Source organism: Ceratotherium simum, chromosome 3 (assembly GCF_057802395.1).
Source record: "Ceratotherium simum simum isolate JZ-2026a chromosome 3, ASM5780239v1, whole genome shotgun sequence".
NCBI lineage: Eukaryota > Metazoa > Chordata > Mammalia > Perissodactyla > Rhinocerotidae > Ceratotherium > Ceratotherium simum.
Window position 1 is genome coordinate 1,898,657 of NC_141902.1, and position 25,678 is coordinate 1,924,334.

The following is a 25,678-nucleotide window of genomic DNA, read 5'->3' on the forward strand; positions in this document are numbered from 1 at the left end:
GCCCTACTCCTGTGTCTTCTAAAAGGTCACGTTTGTGGAGGGCCTCATATGTATCAGGAGCTTTTTGTAGAAATCACCTCATTTAATCCTCTTAAGAATCTTATGAAGTAGGTATTGGTATACCAGCTATGTGACCCTGGGCAAATTACTTAACTGCTCTGTGCCTCTGTTTCCACATTTGTAAAATGAGGATGATGATAGTATCTATCTAATAAAGCTGTTATGAAATTACATGTCAAGTACTTAAAACAGTGCCTGGAACATAATAAGTGACCAAGAAATGTTAGCTGTTATTATTGTCATTATCATCCTAATCCAGCTCATTCATCTAGCAAGTGGTGGGACCAGGATCCAAGCTCAGCTCTGTCAGGTTCCATAGCCCGTGATGTTTCCATTACAGGATGCCAGAGTGAATAATAGTTGGCCATAACCTAGATAATCAGTCATATGGTCTGTTTGTGTCCAGAGGACTTCACATGTCTTAACCCAGATATAATTCACACGTACGAGCTTGAATGAAATCTTTAATTCCTCCTCGAATCCAGGACACAGGCCACAAATAGCAAAACAAGATTGTGTGTGGGTTAGGAGTCGGATCTTCATGTTGATCCCAACTCTTGTCATTACCAGCTCTGTAAGACCTGATTAAGACTTTCAGCAACTTAACCAGTTTTAAAATACTCAGATGCCAGGATTCTTTATGTAAAGAGTTGCTTAGAATCATCCACAATATGAGATTTTAGAATTATTGAACAGAACTATCTAGAATCTGTGTTTTCCAGTAAATTTACTGTATGTAATCCCAGAGGTTTTTTATTTCCCTTCCTTTCCATTGACTTTTGCTATGTTTTAGAATATATTATGTGTCTTGGAATATATTAGTATGTGATTGGGTGAAAATACACCATTAACAGTTATATTATTTACATTATATTTAGTACTTTTTAAAAAAAATTCTCAGCCTCACATCTTAACATTTTTTTTTTTCTTTCAGGATATTGAAAAGATTTTCAGTAACATTTCAGATATACATGAATTGACCGTGAAACTTTTAGGTTTGATTGAAGATACAGTTGAAATGACTGATGAAAGCAGTCCTCATCCCTTAGCTGGCAGCTGTTTTGAAGATTTGGCAGAAGTAAGTTTACAAAACTACTTTATATTCTCATGTAAGTCCTAAATGTTGTATTAAGAAATTTAGTAAAATATTTTTTGTGAAAATTAGAAGACACTGCTAGCTACTATAAAAAAAACTTAAGATTTAATCAATAGCAAACTAAAATTTATGTTGTATTTATAGTGACACTTTGTAGTGTATTTATGTTAATATTTATAGTGAAAGTTGATAGAACAATGTTTAGGATTTTTTTTTAACAGCAAGTCCATTTAAGGTGAAAGAAAAGAAATTTTATTGACTGTAGCGGTTGAGCTTTTGTGGATTTTAGTTTAATTTCCAAAAATTGAAAAGGAAGTTTGTATTTTAATTTTTTTCCCAAAGTGAAAATCATTTTGTTGTCTTTTAAATGACTATAAAAATAATGTAGCTCATTGTAAAAATATTCAGAAAAATAGAGACAAATATAAATAAAAATCACTCCATTTTGCAACACCTAGAGATAAATTATCCTTATAACATTTATTATTCTTACAAATATTTTTCTGCACATACATACAAACCTATGTGTATTTACAAAAATAGGATCTTACTGTTTTATAACCTGCATTTTTCATTCAAAATATCATGAATATTTTCCATGTTAATAAGTGTACTTCAATACAATTTTTAAAGTCTGAATAAGTACCATGTTACATGGTGACACCATTACATACTTTTAACTATTGTCATTAAGGATGTAAGTTGTTTGTATTTTTTTTTTATTGTAAACAGTACTGCAAAAAACATATTTAAACTATGCCTTTATAGTCTAATAATTATTTTAGGATATATTCCTGGAAGTGGAATTGCACTACTAAAGACTAGGTACATTTTTAGAACTTTGAAACATTTCACCAAATTTACTTCCAGATTCCAGATAAGTTCCAGTATATCCAGGCCCTCTTTTTCCTCACACCTTCACTAAGTCTGGGTATTATCCCATTCGTTTTTGCCAGTCTAATGGGAAGAAAACAGCATCTCATTGTTCTTTAATTATGCTTTTTTTTTTTAAAAAACTAATGATGTTGAACATCTTTGCATACTCATTGGTCATTTTTATTTTTATGTTTTTTGGCAAGGAAGATCAGCCCTGAGCTAACATCCGTTGCCAATCCTCCTCTTTTTGCTGAGGAAGATTGGCCCTTGGCTAACATCCGTGCCCATCTTCCTCTACTTTATATGTGAGACGCCTGCCACAGCATGGTTTGATAAGCGGTGCATAGGTCCATGCCCAGGATCTGAGCCCACAAACCCCAGGCCACTGAAGTGGAGCGCATGAACTTAACCATTACACCACTGCCCCCCCCATTTTTATTTCTTTTAAAAGTGCTCTCTTTAGATTTCGTGTAAATTTCCTAATTTTAAAATCTCTGCCTATATTTTTCTAAAAATATACATTGCTTTTGTAGACAATGAAACTGATAGTATAGAAATATTCAGTTACTAATGCTTACCCAAAATATTCAGCCTTAGTTCTTATTAGAAAGTTTTTATATTGTGATATCTTAGCATATTAATTTGTAGTCTGATTGCTTGCTGTACTCTTAAAGATATGGTTCAAAAACGTAATGTATTTTCTAACTTTTGTTTTGCTTTTTATTGTGGTAAAATATATATAACAAATTTGCCATTTTAACCAGTTTTAAGTGTACAATTCAGTGGCTTTAATTAAATCCACAATATTATACAACTATTACCACTGTCTATTTCCAAAACTTTTCATCACCTCAAACAGAAACTCTGCTCATTAAGCAGTAACTCCCTCTTCTCCCCTCCCCGAACCCCTGGTAACCTCCAGTCTGCTTTCTGTTTATGAATTTGCTGATTCTAGATATTTGATATAAGTAGAATCATGCAGTATTTGTTCCTTGTGTCTGCTTACTTCACTTAGCATAGTGTTTTCAAGGTTCATCGATGTCTTAGCATGTATCAGAACTCCATCCTTTCTGTGGCTGAATAATATTTCATTGTATGATTATATCATGTTTTGTTTATCCGTTTATTTGTTGATGGACACTTGTGTTTTTCACCTTTTGGCTATTGTGAATAATGCTGCAATGAGCATTGGCATACAAGTATCTATTTGAGCACCTGTTTTCAATTCTTTTAGGTATATACTTCGGAGTGGAATTGCTGGGTTGAATGGTAATTCTTTGGTTAGCTTTTTGAGGAATTGCCAAACTGTTTTCCACAGAGGTTACACTGTTCCCACGGGCGGTGGATGAAGGTTCCAATTTCTCTGCATCTTCACCATTACTTGTTATTTTCTGGAAAACATACTGTATTTTTAAAATACAAAAATGAAACAAATGTCTTAATTCTAACTAAACATTGGGGATATTGATTATTATCAAATAATAAGAATTTATTTACATATAAACATTGGACAAAATATAAGCAGTTTCTGCTTTGTTATTTTATTGTATATTAGTCTTTGCTTTTTTTTTCTAATTTTGAAAAGTGTAGAGTGGATAAAACAGTGGTATCACTTTTTGCTTCCTTTGAAAGTATCCTAAGTATAAACTCATTTCAACCTAGGTAAACCTAACTGAAATTTCAAATCCCAGCGTTCTTTTACTAATCAATACACTTTTTGTTTACTGGGAATAAATGTGTATAAGCATTTTAATAGTTTAATAGTCGTGACCATAAAGTCAGTGGTGTATTTTAAGACCAGTAGCTTCTTGTCATCTGTTGCACAAAGTTGTTACTTACGTTTTTAAAAATTTCCCAGTTACAGCCATAATTATTGTTTGTTTCTGAAAAGTACCGAGCAGAAAGTTCAGAAACTTAGTTGAGGACTTGAATAAAAATTTGCCATTTAGTAATCTGTGCTATATTAGTAGAAAAGATGTTCCTTTAAGCCTAATTTATTTTCCTTTTTAAAAAACAGGAGCAGGCTTTTGATCCGTATGAAACATTGTCACAGGACATCCTTTCACCAAAATTCAATGAATATTTCAGTAAGTTGATGGCTAGACCGGCAGTGGCTCTACACTTTCAGGTAAACTTAAATTGAATGTTTTTTTGTAAAGCAACTAAAGAAATATTTCACCATCTTATCCTTTAAATATTGGAAATTCTAGAATCCTTTCATAAAGCAAGTGAGGAAATATTTCACCAATCCTTCAAAATGTTAATTCCAAGCCTATTTTAGATTGTTCTGTTTTCTGTCTTGAGTTCTTTCAATCTGTTTTTAATGTAGAAATCTTTTAGAGAATACCATCACAAGTGCTGATTGACCAGGAAAATCTGGCAGATTCTGGATCTGGGATATAGAGATGAGTATGGAGAGCTGTTTCAGATCTTATTCCTTGCAGGAAATAGAACTGGAATCATACTGTGGAGAATATCCTCATGTATACTCATACTGATTTCTCTATCAGGCCTATAATTTAAAGGAGATAAATATGTTAATGGAGAGTATGAAAGTTAATTGGTCAGTAATGCAATTAGATAAAGTGAAAGTAAGTGGAGAGAGACAAAATTATACTTTGACTCTCTCAGCACTTAACGAAGGTTACATTGGCATTGATGGTCCTTGACTACTTATTGCTATAGAAACTTCCTGCATCTAGACTGGCTCTTCTCCGTTAGCGTATGAATATGGTCAAATCTTTATTGTCCCAAAACAAGCAAATAAATAAACCTTTCGTCACTCTAACCCCCTCCACCCTGGTCATTTTTTTCCATTTGTGGCCAGTTGTCTTCATATTACTTTCCACCATTCTTCATCAAACTGCTACCATCTGTGTTCTAGTCAGGATCTAACACTAAAAACTGCCCTTGACAATGAACTTAACTACCAAATCCAGTGGCTGCTGAGCAATCTCATATTTATGTCTGTAGTATTTTTTAGTCCTCCTCTTGGCCCTTTGGCCTCAGTATACTACTTTCTCCTAATTTCCATCTTCTCTGATTTCTTCTTCTCAGGCTCCTTAATTGCAGGTGTTATCCAGCTTCTGTCATCAGCCCCTGCTTTCCTGTCCTCTGTGCTCTCCATGGTGACTTTATCCATACCCTTTGCTGTAGTTACGGCCTGTATGCTGATGACTTCCTGTTTGTGTTTCCCAGTCATAACTCTCTTCTGAGCACTGGGTGTGGGTGTGTGTATATACACTTTCATATAACCAGCTCCCTGTGAACTAATTCACTTGGATATCCCACAAGCACTTTAAATATAAATGTTTAAAACCACACTTACCTCTTTTCCCTGCTTTCTTTACTGTGAATTCCCATTATTACCTTCATCTACTTCTATGCTACTCAAAAACTTTCAACTTGGAATAAAAATTACACCTAATTCTCAAAATTTATTTCAATGAAGGAATAACTTTTTTGAGTTAAATCTTATATATTCATATAAACCATAAAGTAAACATTAGTTAAATGGGATAGTCTGCCTATAAGATCTTTGCATATTCATTAAAAGCACTCACAACAACATTTCTTGTTTTATTCCTATTTTATTAGTAATTCTTACTGTGGGATTTGAATGTTTAGGACCCAATTATTTAAGCGATTTCCTCAGATATGCAGTGAAATTGAAAGAGTTAGATAAAACCCTTTTTCAGGCCAAACTCACTTGTACTATATTAACTTAAAAAAGATTCATTCATTGTAAGCTGAAAAAGTAATGCTTCGTTTAAAAAAATGGTAATAAAACTTCTTTAGAAGATGTATAGCACACTTTAAGAGTATGAGCTTTGGTGTCAGAACTTCTGGCTTTGGGCCAATTAATAGTTGTCTTACCTTGAGTAAGTCACTTAATCTCTGAGACTCAGTTTGCTCCTTTGTAAAATGAGGATGATAATGTATACCTCTTACGGTTATGAAAATTAAATGGAAATACACTAAGCACGTTTGGCACATACTAAATACTGAAACATTAGCCTGTGTTGTTATTAGAGGACTCCTTACGCTATAAATACATGTTGCATTAATATTTTAGAATGCACTTTAGTAGCCATTTCAGTGCTAATTAACAATATAGGTGATCTTTGCAGACTAGTTTTAAAGTTTCATCTTGGTTCCAGATAAAGCAGTATATATAAAAACATATCCAGAGTAACCCATTATCACTGTTGTAATTAATTATGTGGTAAAAGATATTAATCTTTGGGAAAATAAGTTGACTCTGCATATCCTAGTAATAATTCTACTGAACAAATTATAATTTAACTTCATAGTTAACAACATATGAGAATTATGGGAGTGTTCACCCATGAGGATACATTTTTTTTTTTTTTTTTTCTGTGAGGGAGATCAGCCCTGAGCTAACATCTGTGCTAATCCTCCTCTTTTTGCTGAGGAAGACCAGCTCTGAGCTAACATCTATTGCCAATCCTGCTCCTTTTTTTTTTTTCCCCAAAGCCCCAGTAGATAGTTGTATGTCATAGTTGCACATCCTTCTAGCTGCTGTATGTGGGACTCGGCCTCAGCATGGCCGGAGAAGCTGTGTTTCCGTGCGCGCCCAGGATCCAAAGCCGGGCCGCCAGTAGCGGAGCACGCGCACTTAACCGCTAAGCCACCGGGCCAGCCCAAGGATACATTTTAAAAGCAATGGGGGCCTGCCCCGTGGCTTAGTGGTATATTAGTCTTATATTAGTGGAGTGCGTGTGTTCCACTGCTGGTGGCCTGGGATTCGGATCCCAGGTGCGCACCGACACACCGCTTGTCCAGTTGTCTGGCCATGCTGAGGCCGTGTCCCACATACACCAACTAGAAGGATGTGCAACTATGACATACAACTATCTACTGGGGCTTTGGGGAGAAAAAGGGGAAAAAAAAAAAACAGGATTGGCATGGATGTTAGCTCAGGGCTGATCTTCCTCACAAAAAAATAAAGCAACAGGGGCCGGCCCCATGGCGTAGTGGTTAAGTGCGTGCGCTCCGCTGTTGGTGGCCCAGGTTCGGATCCCGGGTGCGCACCGAGGCACCACTTGTCAGGCCGTGCTGTGGCGGCGTCCCGTATAAAGTGGAGGAAGATAGGCACAGATGTTAGCCCAGGGCCGGTCTTCCTCAGCAAAAAGAGGAGGATTGGTATGGATGTTAGCTCAGGGCTGATCTTCCTCACACACAAAAAATAAATAAATAAAAGCAATGTATCAGATTCTTTCTTCACATTATATATTTCTGTTGTCCATATTTATCTCATGAGGAGAAATGCCAGTTTAAATAAGTCAACTTTAATGACATTTGAAATCAACATGAGTGACTTTTAAATCCCTCATAAATTTTTAAAAATCATGTATTCTACAGACTATTAGTTTTCAAAACAGGGATATAAACCTGACCCTAGCTATACACTAAGATTTTTCAGGTGATTAAGGGCACAGGTAGCTTTAAGGAAATCAGTTTCTAGTCTCCCTGTCACCTTGTTTGTGTTTTTGCGTTCTCTTTTCCAGTTTCCCTTCACGTTGCTTATTGCCATATTGAATTTCCCATTGTACTGATCTAAGGTATAAAAACCTCCAGGGCAACAGTCGGAAAAACATGTGTTGCTCCTGAAGGAGAGTTCATTTAGTGCAAAGCAAAAGAGTTCCAAAGTAGGGGGGTGATTGTGTTAAAAACTCTTGGCAGCCAAAATGTCATGCCACCTCATACCTGGATGTACTATGTTAGAAGCAGTTACAGGCTCTTCCAGATGCTTCCTGTGCTTAAGACTGTGACATTAATGTGTGTATTTGAATTTAAGAATGAAGTCAGACTTTCTGCAGAAATTGAAGTCTGATCTGGCTGTTTATTTTGACAATGAAGATGGGCTTTGTCGGTTAAGTTACATGACAGACATTTTTCATAAATTAAATGAGCTAAATCTGAAATTTATTTAATCATTGTTTGGTAACATATATTTAAATCACATCTACAGTATACAACATCCCCAAAAATACGTCCTTTGTAACTACTTAAACTTAAAACATTTCAAATGGTGACATAAAAATGTGTGAGGGTACATAGCTTTTCAAACTTCCTTTAGGGTTTGTGGAAGCCAAAACTTTTGAAGAAAAGCTGAGAGGACTATTGTGAAAGTTATTTTAGCAATAGAAGAGATGAGGAAAGATATATCTTTATCTATCTACTAACTTACAGGAGGGAAAGGAGAAAAAAGCTTGATTTATAGCACTTCAATTTCAGTATAGAACATACTTTCCATTATAGTTTTGATAAGTCTGTATCTTGTATTTTTAAAAGCTGTTTCTGTCAGGCGTTGCTGTTGATATCCTTGGTGTCGGAGATAAACTATTGTCTCTTTTTGCTTTGCAGTCCATCGCTGATGGTTTCAGAGAGGCAGTTCGTTATGTCCTTCCACGCCTGATGCTGGTGCCAGTGTATCATTGTTGGCACTATTTTGAATTATTAAAGGTAAGACGAAAGCTTCCTGAGCCAAAAGTACTTGCATTTATGCACCTTAAAAACTAGTGTTTGATCTGATCATATTGTTTTTAAATACTTTTTATTCAAAAAAATAAATTATCTTAAATGTCTACCTTCTTTCCATGGACCGTGGAGAAAAGCCTGTATTTCTTACTTATCTTTATATTATTTCCAAGTGGTAGGTGGAGAGAGGAAAATGTGTCTGTACCTGTCATTTCATAGTATAGAATCTCAAAGTACTAACATTATAAAAAAAGAATGTTTTTTTTCTCGTAAATTTTTGGAGGCACCCAGCAAAATGTGCCTGTGGTTTAACTTTTATACAAGTAATTAATAACTTGTATGCATAACGTTGTTCTAAATTTCCATCTTGTTTTAACTTATTAAGAAAAGCACTTTTAAAGTTGACATTATTTTCCACGGAGTATAGTGTTCTTCCTCTGTTAGCTAGGACCCAAGCAACATATTAAAAAAACTATGGTAAAACTTGAGGGGACGTGGGGAGGGAGGAGGGCGTAAGGGATAATTCGGCACATGTGTGTGGTGATGGGTTGTAATTAGTATCTGGGTGGTGAACATGATGTAATCTATGCAGAAATAGAAGTATAATAATGCACACCTGAAATTTATACGTTATAAACCAGTGTTACTGCAATAAACAAAAAATTAAAAAAAAACAAACCTATGGTAAAACTTGAACTCTTTTTGAAGATCAGTAAACATAAAAATATATTGAATTTTTAAAGGTTCTAATATATAGTATAAACTTTATTATGTTACATACTTAGAGAAAAGTGTAAAACATAAACGTGTTATATAATGAAATAAAGGTGATGTGTGAACACACCAGAGGTAAACCCTCCCCTGACTTCAATGGCAGTTACTTCCTAGCTTTTCTTCAGTTTAACCACCTGTATATGTATCACTTAAAATATGTAGAGCCTATTTCTGAACTTTAGATGAATTAGATCAAATTGTATATATTATTTTACATTTTGTATCTTCTTCCAAAGTTGTATTTCTAAGATTCTTTGATGTTGTTGTATGTTGTTTTAGTTTAATTTTCTTCCATTGTTTGAATAAACCATGATTTATTTATCCTTTTCTGGTTGATGAACAGTGTTTTACTATAAAAGGTTCTGATGTATAACACTTGCCATGGACATTCTCGTACCTATCTCTTGGTACACATGTGCATGCATTTTATTTCTCTAGAGTATATACTCGGCTTGGTCATAGGGTGTGTATATTTTCAAATTTAATAGATAATGCCAAACAGTATTCCAAAGCGGGTTGTACAGTTTATACTCCTACCAGAACTCATAAGATGTCTCTTTATATCATAATATTCTCTTTATGCATATTTTCACACTTTTAAATTTGTTGTCGGGTATATTTATAATGTTATCTGGTGGTTTTAATTTGTATTTCCTTGATTATTAATGAGGTTAAGTATATGTTTATTGGCCTTTTGGATAACCCTTTATGGAGTTATTAAGTCTTTTGCCAGTTTAAATATCTTCTCTTCTGTGGCTTATCTTTGCATTCCACATTTATGTTTGTTCTGGTTGCTGTGCATTAATTAAAACTGAGAATATTCTATACTTATTATAAAGGTTACAGTTTCATTGATGTGATATGGGTGGTTTCTCTTCATTATTCATTTTTTTAAAAATTTTATTGAGGTCATAATAGTTTATAACATTGTGAAATTTCAGTTGTACATTATTATTTGTCATTCACCATATAAATGTGCCCCTTTACCCCTTATGCCCACCTCTCAATCCCCTTCCCCCTTGGTAACCACTAATCTGTTTTGTTTGTCCATGTGTTAGTTTATCTTCCACATTTGAGTGAAATCATATGGTGTTTGTCTTTAGCTATTTTGCTTAATGTAATACCCTCAGGGTCCATCCATGTTGTTGCTAATGGGACAATTTTGTCTTTTTTTATGGCTGAGTAGTAGTCCATAGTGTGTGTATATATGTGTGTGTGTATATATATATACACACACACACATAAACCACATCTTCTTTATCCAGTCATCAGTCAATGGGCACTTGGGTTGCTTCCACTTCTTGGCTATTGTGAATAATGCTGCAATGAACGTAGGGGTGCATAAGTCTCTTTGAATTGTTGATTTCAAGTTCTTTGGATAAATACCCAGTAGTGGGGTAGCTGGGTGGTATGGTATTTCTATTTTTAATTTTTTGAGAAATCTCTATACTGTTTTCCATAGTGGCTGCACCAGTTTGCATTCCCACCATCAGTGTATGAGGGTTCCCTTTTCTCTGCATCCTCTCCAACATTTGTTATTCTTTCTCTTGGTGATTAGAGCCGTTCTAACGCGGGTAAGGTGATATCTTCATGTAGTTTTGATTTGCATTTCCCTGATGATTAGTGATGTTGAACATCTTTTCATGTGCCTATTGGCCATCTGTATATGTTCTTTGGAAAAATGTCTGTTCATATCCTCTGCCCATGTTGTGATTGAGTTGTTTTTGTTGTTGTTGTTGAGTTCTTTATATATTTTGGAGATTAACCCCTTGTCGGATATATGATTTGCAAATATTTTCTCCCAGTTGTCTTTTCGTTTTGTTCCTGGTTTCCTTTGCCTTGTAGAAGCTCGTTAGTCGATGAAGTCCCACTTGTTTATTTTTTATTTTGTTTCCCTTGCCCAAGTAGACATGGTATTTGAAAAGATCCTTCTAAGACCAATGTCAAACAGTAGACTGCCTATATTTTCTTCTAGGAGTTTTATGGTTTCATATCTTACCTTGAAGTCTTTGATCCATTTTGAGTTAATTTTTGTGTATGGCGAAAGAGAATGATCTACTTTCATTCTTTTGCATGTGGCTCTCCAGTTTTCCAGCACCACTTATTGAAGAGACTTTGCTTTTCTCCATTGTATTTTATAGCTCCTTTGTCAAAGATTAGCTGTCCGTAGATGTGTGGTTTTATTTCTGGGCTTTCACTTCTGTTCCATTGATCTGTGTGACTGTTTTTGTAGCAGTACCATGCTGTTTTGATTACTGTAGCTTTGTAGCATATTTTGAAGCCAGGGATTGTGTGCCTCCAGCTTTGTTCTTTTTTCTTGGGATTGCTTTGGATTTTCGGGGTCTTTTGTTGCCCCATATGAATTTTAGGATTCTTTGTGCTATTTCTGTGAAGAATGTCATTGGGATTCTGATTGGGATTGCATTGAATCTGTAGATTACTTTAGGCAGTATGGACATTTTAACTATATTTATTTTTCCAATCCATGTGCATGGAATATCTTTCCATTTCTTTATGTCATCATCAGTTTCTTTCAATAATGTCTTATAGTTTTCATTGTATAGGTCTTTCACCTCCTTGCTTAGGTTTATTCCTATTTTATTCTTTTTGTTGTGATTGTAAATGGGATTGTATTCTTTAATTCTCTTTCTGTTAGTTCGTTATTGGAGTATAGAAGTGCAACTGATGTTTTAAGTTGATTTTGTACCCTGCAACTTTGCTGTAGTTGTTGATTATTTCTGATAGTTTCTCGATGGATTCTTTAGGGTGTTCTATATATAAAATCACGTTGTCTGCAAATAGCGAGAGTTTCACTTCTTCATTGCCTATTTGGATTCCTTTTATTTCTTTTTCTTGCAATTGCTCTGGTCAAAACCGCCAGTACTATGTTGAATAAGAGTGGCAAGAGTGGGAACCCTCGTATTGTTCCTGTTCTCAGAGGGATGGCTTTCAGTTTTTCCCCGTTGAGTATAATGTTGGCTGTGTGTTTGTGGTATACGGCCTTTATTACGTTGAGGTACTTTCCTTCTCCACCCATTTTATTGAGGATTTTTATCGTGAATGGATGTTGGATCTTGTCAAATGCTTTCTTTGCATCTTTTGAGATGATCATGTGGTTTTTATTTCTCAGTTTGTTAATGTGGTGTATCACATTGATTGATTTGCGGATGTTGAACCATATCTGCCTCCCTGGAATAAATCCCACTTGATCATGGTGTATGATCATTTTAATGTATTGCTATATTCTGTTCGCCAATATTTTGTTGAGGATTTTTGCATCTATGTTCATCAGCAATATTGGCCTGTAATTTTCCTTCTTGGTATTGTCCTTCTCTGGCTTTGGGATCAGGGTGATATTGGCCTCATAAAATATGTTAGGATGTTTTCCGTCTTCTTCAACTTTTTCGAATAGTTTGAGAAGGATAGGTATTACATCTTCTTTGAATGTTTGGTAGAATTCTCCAGAGAAGCCATCTATCTTCTACCTGGTCCTGAACTTTTATTTTTTGGGAGGTTTTTGATTACTGTTTCAATCTCTTTACTTGTTTTTTTTTTTAAGATTTTATTTATTTATTTTCCCCCCAAAGCCCCAGTAGATAGTTGTATGTCATAGCTGCACATCCTTCTAGTTGCTGTATGTGGGACGAGGCCTCAGCATGGCTGGAGAAGCGGTGCGTTGGTGCGCGCCTGGGATCCGAACCTGGGCCTCCAGCAGTGGAGCGCGCGCGCTTAACCGCTAAGCCATAGGGCCGGCCCTCAATCTCTTTACTTGTGATTGGTCTATTCAGATTCTCTATTTCTTCTTGATTCAGTTTTGGGAGGTTGTATGAGTCTAAGAATTTGTCCATTTCTTCTGTATTGTCTAGATTTTTGGCATATAGTTTTTCATAGCATTCTCTTATAATCTTTTGTATTTCTGTGGTATCCATTGTAATTTCTCCTCTTTCATTTCTAATTTTATTTATTTGAGCCTTCTCTCATTTTTTCTTAGTGAGTCTGGCTAAGGGTTTTTCAATTTTATTTATCTTCTCAAAGAACCAGCTCTTAGTTTTGTTGATCCTTTCTACTGTTTTTTTGTTTGTTTGTTTCAATATCACTTATTTCTGCTCTAATTTTTATTATTTTCCTCCTTCTGCTGACTTTGGGCTTTGTCTCTTCTTTGTCTAATTCTGTTAGGTGTAGTTTAAGGTTATTATTTTAGATTTTTCTTGTTTTTTAAGATGGACCTGTATTGCTATGAATTTCCCTCTTAGGACCACTTTTGCTGCATCCCATATGAGTTGGTATGGTGTATTTTCATTTTCATTTGTCTCCAGATATTTTTTGATTTCTCCTTTAATTTCTTCAGTGATCCATCAGTTGTTCAAGTAGCATGTTGTTTAGTCTCCACATATTTGTCACTTTCCCAGCTTTTTTCTTGTAGTTGACTTCTAGTTTCATAGCATTATGGTCGGAAAAGATGCTTGATATGATTTCAATCTTCTTAAATTTATTGAGCCTTGCCTTGTTTCCCAGCATATGATCTAGCCTTGAGAATGTTCCATGTGCACTTGAGAAGAATGTGCATTCTGCTGCTTTTGGATGGAGTGTTCTATGTATATATCTTAAGTCCATCTGGTCTAGTTTTTCGTTTAATTCCACTATTTCCTTGTTGACTTTCTGTCTAGATGATCTATCCATTGATGTAATTGGGGTGTGAAGGTCCTCTACTATTATTGTGGTGTTGTTAATATCTCCTTTTAGGTTTCTTAATAGTTGCTTTATGTACTTTGGTGCTCCTGTGTTGGGTGCATATATAAGTGTTATATCTTCTTGGTGGAGTGTCTGTTTTATCATTATATACTGCCACTCTAAGTCTCTCATTGCCTGTTTTATCTTGAAGTCTGCTTTGCCTGATATAAGTGTGGCAACATCTGCTTTCTTTTGTTTGCCATTAGCTTGGAGTATTGTCTTCCATTCTTTCACTGTGAGCCTGTTTTTGTCTTTAGAGCTGAGATGTGTTTCCTGGAGGCAGCATATTGTTGGGTTCTGTTTTTTAATCCATCCCCCCACTCTGTGTCTTTTGATAGGAGAATTCAGTCTGTTTACATTTAGAGTGATTATTGATATATGAGGGCTTAATGCTGCCATTTTATCACTCGTTTTCTGGTTATTCTTTATTTCCCTTGTTTCTTGTCCCGTGTATTTCAGACTGCCAGTTCAGTTTTGTGGTTCTCTATGATGGTTTTCTCAGATTTCTCTTTATCATTTGTGTCTCTGTTCTGATTATTTCTTTATTGGTTACCATGAGGTTTGTATAAAAAATCTTGTAGATGAGATAGTCTGTTTTCTGACAGTCTAATTTCCTTAGTCTAAGCTGATCCATCCCTTTTCTCTTCCCTAAGTTATTGTTATCACAGCTTATTCCATCTTGTCTTGTGAGTTTGTGGTTCAAGTAATGAGATGATAGTTATTTTTGATGTTTTCCTGTCCTTTAATGTTACAATTACGTGTTTCCTAACCTGTTCTGATAGAGAGCTGCAATTTTTTGATTTTGTCTGCCTATTTATCTCCTTCCCCAAGACTTTGTAAACCCTTTCTTTTTTTTTTTCAGGTTATGAGAGCCTTCTTGATCATTTTTCGTAGGTGGGTCTTGTGGTGGTGAACTCCCTCAGCTTTTGTTTATCTGGGAAAGTTTTTATTTCTCCATCATATCTGAAGGATATTTTCACTGGATAGAGTATTGTTGGCTGAAACTGTTTGTCTTTCAGAATTTTGAATATATCATTCCACTCTCTTCTAGCCTGTAAGGTTTCTGCTGAGAAATCCACTGAAAGCCTGATAGGGGTTCTTTTGTAAGTGATTTTTTTTCTGCCTTGCTGCCCTTAATATTTTTTCTTTGTCATTGACTTTTGCCAGTTTTACCACTATATGCCTTGGAGAAGGTCTTTTTGCATTGATATAATTAGAAGTTCTGTTAGCTTCTTTTACTTGTATTTCCAGCTCCTTCCCCAGGTTTGAGAAGTTCTCAGCTATTATTTCTTGAAGCTTTCTGCTCCATTTTCCCTCTGTTCTCCCTCTGGAATACCTATAATCCTTATGTTGCATTTCCTAATTGAGTCAGTTATTTCTCAGAGAATTTCTTCATTTCCTTTTAGTCTTAGTTGTCTCTCCTCCTCCATCTGAAGCATTTCTATATTTCTGTCCTCCAGATTGCTAATTTTATCCTCCATAATACCAGCTCTGTTATTCAGGGACTCTAGATTTTTCTTTATCTCATCCATTGTGTTTTTCATCTCCAACATTTCAGGTTGGTTTTTCTTTATAGTTTCAATCTCTTTTGTGAAGAATTCCCTTTGTTCATTAATTTTGTTGCTGATTTCATTGAACTCTGAATTTTCTTGTAACTCATTGAATTTTTTTATGATAGCTATTTTGAATTCTCTGTCATTTAGGTTGTAAATTTCTGTGCCTTAAAGATTGATTTCTGGGTGCTTGTCATTTTCCTTCTGGTCTGGAGTATTAATATATTTATTCATATTATTTGATGGCATGAATTTGTGCCTTTGCATAGTGATAGTATGTGGTCGCAGATTCCACTTGCCCCCATTGGTGGGGGTCAGGAGCTGTGTGTTCTGAGCACGCCACAACCCCTGGTGTCTGTGCCTGTCCTTTGGAATCTATGCTGGCAGGGTCTATTTGCGATTGCTGGCTCATTCGCTCGCAGCTGCTGCTTTTCTAACATGTGCGCAGGCGCTCTGGCCAACTGGCTGAGCTAGTGCACCAGGTGTGGGGGGGGCGCTTTCTTTCACGTGCACAGTCCTGGGGGCATTCTCACTCTGCCCTTGCTATCTACTCTCTTTGGGTGCTGGCTTGATGAAGATACCCTTGCAATAGCTTAGCCTCCCCTGTGTGGAGCTTTTCCCTGGGCTGTGAGGGAACTTGGAGAGCAAGGGCATTCCGGTGGAGAGCCGCGTGTGATGCTGCGCCCTGGGCCGCTGCCAGGGAGGGAGAGGATATCCCCATACCTCCTTCCGCTTCCTCCGGGGGGGTCCAGCACCTCCACCTTCAGATGTATGGATGCATGGGTCACTCAGACGTCTTTTGTGTTGTATGAATGTCCTCTCTTGGTTTATGAATGTCCTTTTTGTTGTATCTTAGTGGGGAAAGTCCAAGGGAAGTGCTCACTCCACCATGATGCTAATGTCACTCCACTATTATTCATTCTTTGAAGTCTTAAAGTACAACTACCTAATTATGAAAGAATATCTCCTGCCTTTGGACAGGCATCAGAATTTATCAGTGAGTGTTTCTCTTTCCACTTCTGGTTCCATATGCACCTTCCTTTGATGTTTAAGACTCTTACTAAACGGGCATATGGAGAGATGGAAATTTTCTGGGGACCATCCATTCTCATTTCTGTCCATCGTAGCTACTTATCTTCATTGATTCAAGCTAGCATTGAGGAATTTTGTCTACTTTCAGATTATTTTTCTTTTTCAATTGTAATTTCAGTATATCTTGCTGAGTAAAATTTTCTTCCCTAACTTTTTTTATTGCTTTTTAGATTCAAGGCATCTTTCTCCTTGAGCTTTTTGTTTTGTTTTGTTTTTGAGGAAGATTGGCCCTGAGCTATCATCTTTTGCCAATCTTCCTCCTTTTTTCTCCCCAAAGCCCCAGTAGATAGTTGTATGTCCTAGTTGTGCATCCTTCTAGTTGCTCAGTGTGGGACGCTGCCTCAGCATGACTTGATGAGTGGCACGTAGGTCCGTGCACAGGATCTGAACCAGCGGATCCCGGGCCCCCAAAGCGGAGTGCACGAACTTAACCACTATGCCACGGGGCCGGCCCCAGCCATAGCTACTTTTGCCGTCAATTGATCACTGGACTCCAAGTCCTCTTAGCCATTGTTATTAGGACTGGTAGTTGGTCACTTAATTAAAATAAAGAGTCATAAAAAGAATTATATACATTTTAGTTTAATAAACACACATACCAAACCTCTGAAAGTATGAATCTTTCTTGCTTAAGTCATAAAAATTATCTTCTGTGATTTCTATTTTCCATTTCTTTTAGATGGTACATGAACTTGAAATGCTTGTAAAGCAGTCTCAGAGCAGAAACCTGGGTTTTTATAGTTTTTCCAAGTCTTTTACAGTTATCTTTCCTATCTATACCTTTGTAAAGGGAATTACCTTTAAAATGATTTGACTGAGTTTTCATATAAATATCCTTTTTTATACTTATATTTCTTTGACTTATGTGTAGTTAAATTACCTAATTACAACATAAGCACAACTGGCGTAAATATATTTGGAAACATGTAATAGTGATTCTTGGTAAGCATATGACTCAGTTCGTGGGATCAGAAGCCTAGATATCTAGAAAGTGGCCTATTTATTTATAGAATTTATTGTCCTGTGGGAATCAATCTGTATGTTATACAGTGGGAATGATCCACAGTAAGGAATACATTTAACATCATGACTTGGTATATACACACACACACAACAAAAAGTTTCATGAAATGCTACTTAGCTTTTCATGCAGTGTACTCTGTTATACAATCATGCATCACTTAACAACGGGGATACATTCTGAGAAATGTGTGGTTAGGCAATGTCGTTGTTGTGCGAACCTCAGAGTGTACTTACACAAACCTAGATGGTACAGCCCACTAAACATCTAGGCTGTATGGTCCTATATATGGTCTGTCATTGACTGAAACATGGTTATGTGGCACATGGCTGTATTCTATTCGGTTTCTTTCTTTTAAAAAAAATGATTGTGATCCACTAATAGATTATGACGTACACTTTGAGAAACACTGAAATAAAGACTAATTCTGGGTACAAGCTAAATGGATTATCACATGGGCAGATGACAAACTACCTTTTACTTTTATATCTGTTCTATGATACTGTCGGTTTTTTAAAACATGTTATTAACTTATTTTTAATTGTGGTAAAATATACATCACATAAACTTACCGTCTTAACCATTTTAAGTGTACAGTTCAGTAGTGTTAAGTGTACCGTTATACAACCAGTGTCGTTGGGCACTTGGATTGCTTCTTATTTTTGGCCCTTGTAAATAATGCTGCTGAATATGGGTATACAAATATTGCCTCAAGAGTCTGCTTTTAATTCTTTTGGCGATATCCTCAGAAGTGGAATTGCTGAATCATATGGTATATGATAATTCTATTTTTAATTTTTTGAGGAAACACCGTACTGTATTTCATAGCAGCTATACCATTTTACATCCTCACCAATAGTGCACAAGGGTTTTAATTTCTCCACATCCTTGCCAACACTTGTTAGTTTCTTTATTTTTTGACAGTAGCCATCTTAATGGATGTGAGATAGTATCTCATTGTGGTTTTGATTTGCATTTCCCTAATGATTAGTGGTGGTGAGCATCTTTTCATGTGCTTGTTGGCCATTCATATATCTTCTTTGGAGAAATGTCTGTTCAAGTCCCTTGCCCATTTTTTATTCCATTTGTTTATATTGTTGTTATGTTATAGGAGCTCTTCATATATTCTGGATATTAATACCTTAGCAGATATATCATTTGCAAATATTTTCTCCCATTCTGTAGATTGCCTTTTTGTGATACTGTTTGCACTCAAGTACTCATCCAAAAGAAATTTCTTTTCATGTTAAGCTTACTTTGGGGTAAGAACCATAAGAAAGACTGGGCTAGTATGACTTAAGGGTATCACATTCCTTTGGGAGTAGAAAACAATCCTCAAGCAGTTTTGAGCCAGTTTTAATTTGAAGTATCTGTTTCAGTCATATATCAAGAAAAATTTATTTGTGGACATAGCATTTAAATATTGTTTGAGTTTTATTTCCCAAAATCAGGATTTACAATAAGCAAGATAGAACAGCTGCGTAATGAGAAATGATAGGATATATTATGTAGTTTGCCTGAAATTATTTTACAGTACATTGTTGGATTATTATTATTTGTAGCAGTACTTTAAAGTTCATTTTATAGGTTTTATATATATATATTTCTTTTCAAATTTAAACCCCTCTGGGGTTAATCACAAACTATTTTCATTTTCTATTTTTTTCCAGATAAAATTTTAGATTTTTTTCTTAACATATATTTCAATCCTTATGTAAGAAGGAAAAGAAAAAGCCAATTGATTTCCTGCTTTATAAGTAATTTTATAATAGCATATACTTCTTATATTCTAAGAAAAAAATATGTGTTTATCCTTCTGTTACTAAAAATATCTACTCTCTCACTTCAGAATTGATTTATTCAAATCCATGTAACATTCTTTTACTCCCTAACACTCAGTCATTTCCTAGAAATTCAGTAATGGAAAGAATAAAAATTCTCCTCTCAAGAGTACTTAATCCACTTAATTTACTTAAAGCTTAACAGGAAGACCTATTATTAATAACTTTAATGAAGTTTATTGGTAAAGATAAGCCAATATTTTGATATGAGACAGTTAAGTTTCTTTAGGTAATACTTTTTTACCTTTTACTTTGAAAAACGTAGAAAAAAGTTACAAAAATAGTATAGTGAGTTCCCTTCACCTGGATTCACTAATTGTTAACATTTGCTTTGTCCTGTCTTTGTGTTCCTGTGTGAGTGTGTGTGTGTGTGAGTGTGTTCATAACATCAAGAGCCTGAGATAGTATCTACGGAAGGAAATGTTCTGACTCTTGAAAAAGACTATCAGGAATATGGTACTACATAATATTTACTCTTCTGCTGCTGACATCACTGAACAACATCTGAAGGAAGATAATGCGTTTTTTTAAAAAAAGCATGTAAAGAAAAGTGATAGGTTTTAATGAGTTGAATTTCCCACCACATTACTAAAATTCTATTTTTATGACAATCTAGAGAGAAGTTTATTATTACCAGAAAAGAATTGATCACATATATTATTTCACATCTAGACTGAACTCCCAGTATATTGATTTAGAGGCAAATTCATAATTCATTGTAATTCCCCTTGCTTTAGGCACAGAGATATCTATAGTAGATATAGCACTTCATAGAAATTCAAGAGAAGCGTGATATTTCAGTCAAGTCTCATAGAGTTAAGAAAAACTTACATGAGGTGTGAAATCTTGGACAGGATACACTTATAGACAACTAAGGAGAATAATGATTGTGAGGTAAGCAAGAAATATATTTTTCAGTCAAGTTCATAAGATAGCACACATTAATGAAAGATCACTTGCACTTTATTACTTTATAGGGCGTTTATTCTCTGACCACTTTTCCAAAGCACAGTTCATTTTACTTCTTAAACTGTGTAATTATCCAATTTGTTTTTAACATAGAGGGGAGTCCCCTTCAACTCGTGGTCAGCAGATTAAGGCAGAGACCAGGGTTTTGCTTACTTGTGTTTGGTCATTGTGGAGAGGCAGTGTGGTAGTGTGGCAAAAAGAATGGATCCTGGAGTCAGAGTTCCTGAGCTTGAATACAGACTCTGCCACTCATCTTGGGTGAATTACATAAGCTCTCTGTGCCTCAGTTTCTTAATCTGTAACTTGTATAATAATAGTACCTATCTTAAAGAGTTGTAACAAAGATTAAATAAGCTAATGAGTGAAAGAGCTTGCACAGAATAAGAGCTCAATACATGTTCATTGTTGTTATTTGTCTAAGCACTTAACAACATTGTAGGTATTTATACAACAGTCACTCATTCTAATTACCTTATTGGGTACTTATCATATGCAGGTACTGTACTAAAAATGAATAAAACATATCCCCAAGCCTTAAGGAGTCCATCGTTTAGTGAAGAACATGAGCATCAAATAAATAATTACAAAATAATAAGTGCCTAATAGAAGTAGTAGTGTGGCATCACTGAGGCAGGAGTAACTAACTCTGTTGAGGGAAGTTAGAAAAAAATTCATAGGGGTTTATCCTCCTATTCTGGTGTGGGTGTGTGTTAGTTATTTGGGGGAGCCATGAAAGACAAATGCTGTGGAACTACTGCAGATTAAGAGAGACAAGAGAAACATGACAGCTAAGTGCAACACTGACTGGATCCTGTACTGCGGGGGAAATTACCCTAAAGGGCATAACTGGGACAGACAAAATGGGATATCCACTGTAAATTAGGTAATAGAACTTTACCAATGTTAAATTTCCTGAAGTCGACTGCTATACTATAAAAGAATGTCTTTGTTCTAAGACATACCGCTGAAATAGTCAAGGAGGAATGGAGAATGATAGTATTTGAGAGTAATTTGTGATACATTTGCGTTTTCCTCATATTCCAAAAACAATCTCAGAACCATTCCACAGTGGTTCCCCTTTCTCAGCAAGGAAATGAGAGGATGACATCACAAACTACTCTCAGATAGTTCAGGGGAAAAAATGGTGTACATACACTCACACGCAGAATGATGAAGCATATGTGGCAAAATGTTAAAAATTGATGACTCAGAGTATACAGGAGTTGTTTGTATTATTTTTACAACTTGTCTATAGATTTGATATTATTTCAAAAGAAAAAGTTTAAGGGAGAGGGGAGGGACGAGTTTCAGAGGGAGGAGGAGTTTCAGCTATATTTCAGAGACTAAATTAACCACGTGGATGAGCAGTGGCAGAAGCAGATATGTAGAAAGCCATTGAGTCTTAAAAGAGTATGACTGATTTGCAAGTAGTTCGGTGTGGTAATTTCTATGTCAGTGTAAGATGTTTAGAGTACATTCTTTCAAATGTCTGTAGAGAATTAGCTTGAATTTCCATTAATCTGATGTTTATTACGTATCACTGCCCAAAATTGAAGAAATATTTAGCAAATTGTTGGACTGAGTTTATGCCAAACAGAGGCTTCATATATTTCTGTCACCAGAAAATCCTGTGCTTTAAATAATCCTAGGTTTTATTTCTCCTTGACAGCCTGTAGTTACCACACGGCTGTTTAGAATGACACGGCCATTTATTTGGAAGAGTCTGAACAGCCTTAAGACCAAGTAGATAATAGGAATTTAGTTTCTTCATATACCTAAATTGAAAAGTAGTTCTCATTTTGGTAGAATCTCATTATTAGTGATAATTTGGAAATTTGGATCAACAAAAGCAATAAAGAAAAACCTGTAGTTAATCATTTTATATCATCAATACCCGTATTTACTAACGAAATATTTTAGAGTGGAACTGAGAAGAATCTTTTTGTAAGAAATTTTTTAAATAGCAAAAGAAGTGATTTGGTAGTAATTTTCACCTTTGGAAGTCAGAATGATCAAGTACTGATCCTTTTTCAAACTTCCTGTGGTATTTTGTCTCTTTTCCCTTCATCCTTTCATTTTATTTCTTAATCTAGGGATTAAGGTTTTACTTCTACTGATAGTCACTTAAATTATTTATATTGCAAATCTTTTAATAGCAAGACTTCTACATGTATCTTGAAAAGTATCAGATGGCTCTGTGCTCCATGTAGAGAATACTTTCTAGGACATAAAGGTAGTGGACTGAGTACTCAAACAATATCCATTCACTTCCTTCCTGAGGAGGGGGAACCATTGCTGAATGATTTTCAGGTTGTTTTTAGAATATAAGGAAAAGTTGTTGCAAAATTTCTAGTAAGGTAGTTTAAGATCATGAAATAGATTTAACTTTTTAAAAATTTTCTAAAAGCAGTGATTGTAATTTTTCCATATTCTTGCGTAAGTGTATATTTGTATCTGTAAATCTCCATATCATATCTATATAATGCTCTGCCTTGAATTCTTGTGTCAAACAAATTAAAACATTAGAGCATCATCCAGTCTGAGTTATTATGAAGTAAATTTTCTTCCATTTTGAGAGTGAGATTCACAAGAGAAGGTTTTGGATAAAGAAATAAAGCCAGAGTCATTAGGATTAATAATATAATTTATAACTCTTATTTCTAAGGGTTAATAAGATAGAATATTAACCTTCATGGTTTCTTGATATTTACTAGAATGGTTGAATTTTATGTTGTAAAGAAAATATCAGTTAGATCCCTTGTGAGATGCTGTTTGCAGAAAAGTTTATGATTGAAGTGCTGAAGTCAGCATACTTGAGTATGCTGTGTAACAAAGATACAAGCTTTTAGGGGTCACTAGAGCTTAAGACGTTAATTAGGGAACATGAGATAACTCGTGTGTTTACCTTGTTTCTCTATTCATAGTTACTAGCAGTAAGAGTAACTTGTAAGCTTCATGTGTTGTATATTTAAGCTATTTTTATGTATCTGGAAAATGTCCAGATGGTTATCACAGTTGCTTTTTTTTTCTGATTGCTATGGTAATAGTACTTTGTATCTGTATTGTATTTACATATGTAGAGAAAGGGTTGGTTTGAGGGATAAGAGGGTATACATAATTATATAAAATTCTAGGTGTTTTTATTATTTAAAATTCGTTTAGAGTTTATAATATTGTTGCCATTTCCTCTAATTAAAAGCAAGGGAAAGAATTGAACAATGCAGGTTTAATTTTTCGTTTTGGTTTTTCTTAGCAATTGAAAGCATGTAGTGAAGAGCAAGAAGACAGAGAATGTTTGAACCAAGCTATTACTGCTCTCATGAATCTCCAAGGTAGTATGGACCGAATTTACAAGCAGTATTCACCTAGACGCCGACCTGGGTAATTCCAAACTGTTGAAAATATGCATGCTTCTGCATACTTCATTTACATCTGATGCCTGGTTTTCTAAAGAATTGTTGCTTTATAGTGATAGTTGCATTCTTAAAAGTTATACTTTTGTCTTGCATTTTTATTTTAGTCTTTTAAAATTGGCATTGTCATGTTGTTAAGGTATATTTAATAAAACTTAAAAATTAATAATTTTTTGTATAATTTATATAAGAAATTTAGGATTGTCATTTTAACTCTTATGGCATTAGAATGAAATATAGAGCTTCTAGTACTTCTCTTTTACAATAACGAAATTGAGACGTATCATTTAGTGGCAAAGTTAGAAGAAAGTAGATGCTGTGTGCAAAATCTAGTGTTTGGTTATTTAATATTTGTGTCACTTGATTTGAGTTAGTTTACACTTAAAGCAATTAGGATTGCTTAGCCATTGAATAAGCTAAATTTATCTTGTTTTTTTAGGGATCCTGTTTGCCCTTTTTATAATCGTCAATTAAGAAGCAAGCACCTGGCTATTAAAAAAATGAATGAAATTCAGAAAAACATAGATGGTTGGGAAGGCAAAGACATTGGACAGTGTTGTAATGAATTCATTATGGAAGGTCCTTTGACAAAAATTGGTGCTAAACATGAACGGCATATTTTCCTCTTTGATGGCCTGATGATTAGCTGCAAACCCAATCACGGCCAGTCACGCCTTCCAGGTCACAGCAGTGCAGAGTACAGATTAAAAGAAAAATTTGTCATGAGGAAAATACAGATATGTGATAAAGAAGACACTTGTGAGTGCAAACATGCTTTTGAATTAGTATCCAAAGATGAAAACAGCATAACCTTTGCGGCTAAGTCTGCTGAGGAGAAAAACAGCTGGATGGCAGCACTTATTTCTCTTCACTATCGTAGCACTCTAGATCGAATGCTGGACTCAGTATTGTTGAAAGAAGAAAATGAGCAACCACTGAGATTACCAAGTCCTGAAGTGTATCGTTTTGTGGTGAAAGACTCTGAGGAAAACATTGTTTTTGAAGACAACTTGCAAAGTAGAAGTGGAATCCCCATTATTAAAGGAGGAACTGTGGTGAAATTAATTGAAAGGTTAACATATCATATGTATGCAGGTATGTGAAACTCACTACAAGTGGTTATCTAGGGCTGAGGAGCTAAAAGCTTTTCAGGAATGTTCAAAAATGCTTGAGGCCTGGAGAAAAATGGATTGCTTCTAAAATATAAAAAGAATACTGCAGAATCAAAGGATAAATAACTAATTAAATGTCTCTATAATATTGTTAACTTCATTAATTATTAAATATTTATAAAAATTGTATATGTATGAATCTTGAATTTGGAAACTTCATTTATCAAGAAATACCACGATTGGCAGGAAGAGCCACAGTGGGAGGGGCCAGAATAAAAAGGAAAAGGAAGGCAGGCCTCCAAAATCTGCTACTTTGAATTAAACTGAATAAATTGAACTCATGCAACCTGTTTTATGCTCTACTTTTTCAGATCCCAATTTTGTTCGTACTTTTCTTACTACGTATCGTTCATTTTGTAAACCACAGGAATTGCTAAGCTTACTGATCGAACGGTAAGAAAAATATTTATTTCACTTATATAAACATTTTGTAAAAGGCTGTTTTGTACCTTACAAAGTGCTGGGTACCTAGTGTGTGCTGCCAGTATGTTTTAGAACATAATTTATTTGGCATTAAATTAGCAGTATTACTATTCTCTTCAAACAGCGTGCTTACTGAAATCCCTGTTATAACAG

General features: G+C 35.1%; 1 protein-coding gene across 4 annotated transcripts in view; it reads left to right on the plus strand.

Annotated features, from left to right (window-relative positions):
* SOS2 (SOS Ras/Rho guanine nucleotide exchange factor 2) overlaps positions 1 to 25,678 on the plus strand; it is a 93,237-nt gene that overhangs the window by 35,794 nt on the left and 31,765 nt on the right. For all 4 annotated transcript variants that reach the window (XM_087421940.1, XM_087421933.1, XM_087421946.1 and 1 more), the window contains 6 exons: positions 995 to 1,138; positions 4,050 to 4,160; positions 8,423 to 8,521; positions 23,771 to 23,898; positions 24,370 to 25,025; positions 25,414 to 25,495. In XM_087421940.1, coding sequence (XP_087278066.1) covers positions 995 to 1,138; positions 4,050 to 4,160; positions 8,423 to 8,521; positions 23,771 to 23,898; positions 24,370 to 25,025; positions 25,414 to 25,495 — 1,220 coding nt within the window. The remainder of the gene's footprint in view (positions 1 to 994; positions 1,139 to 4,049; positions 4,161 to 8,422; positions 8,522 to 23,770; positions 23,899 to 24,369; positions 25,026 to 25,413; positions 25,496 to 25,678) is intronic.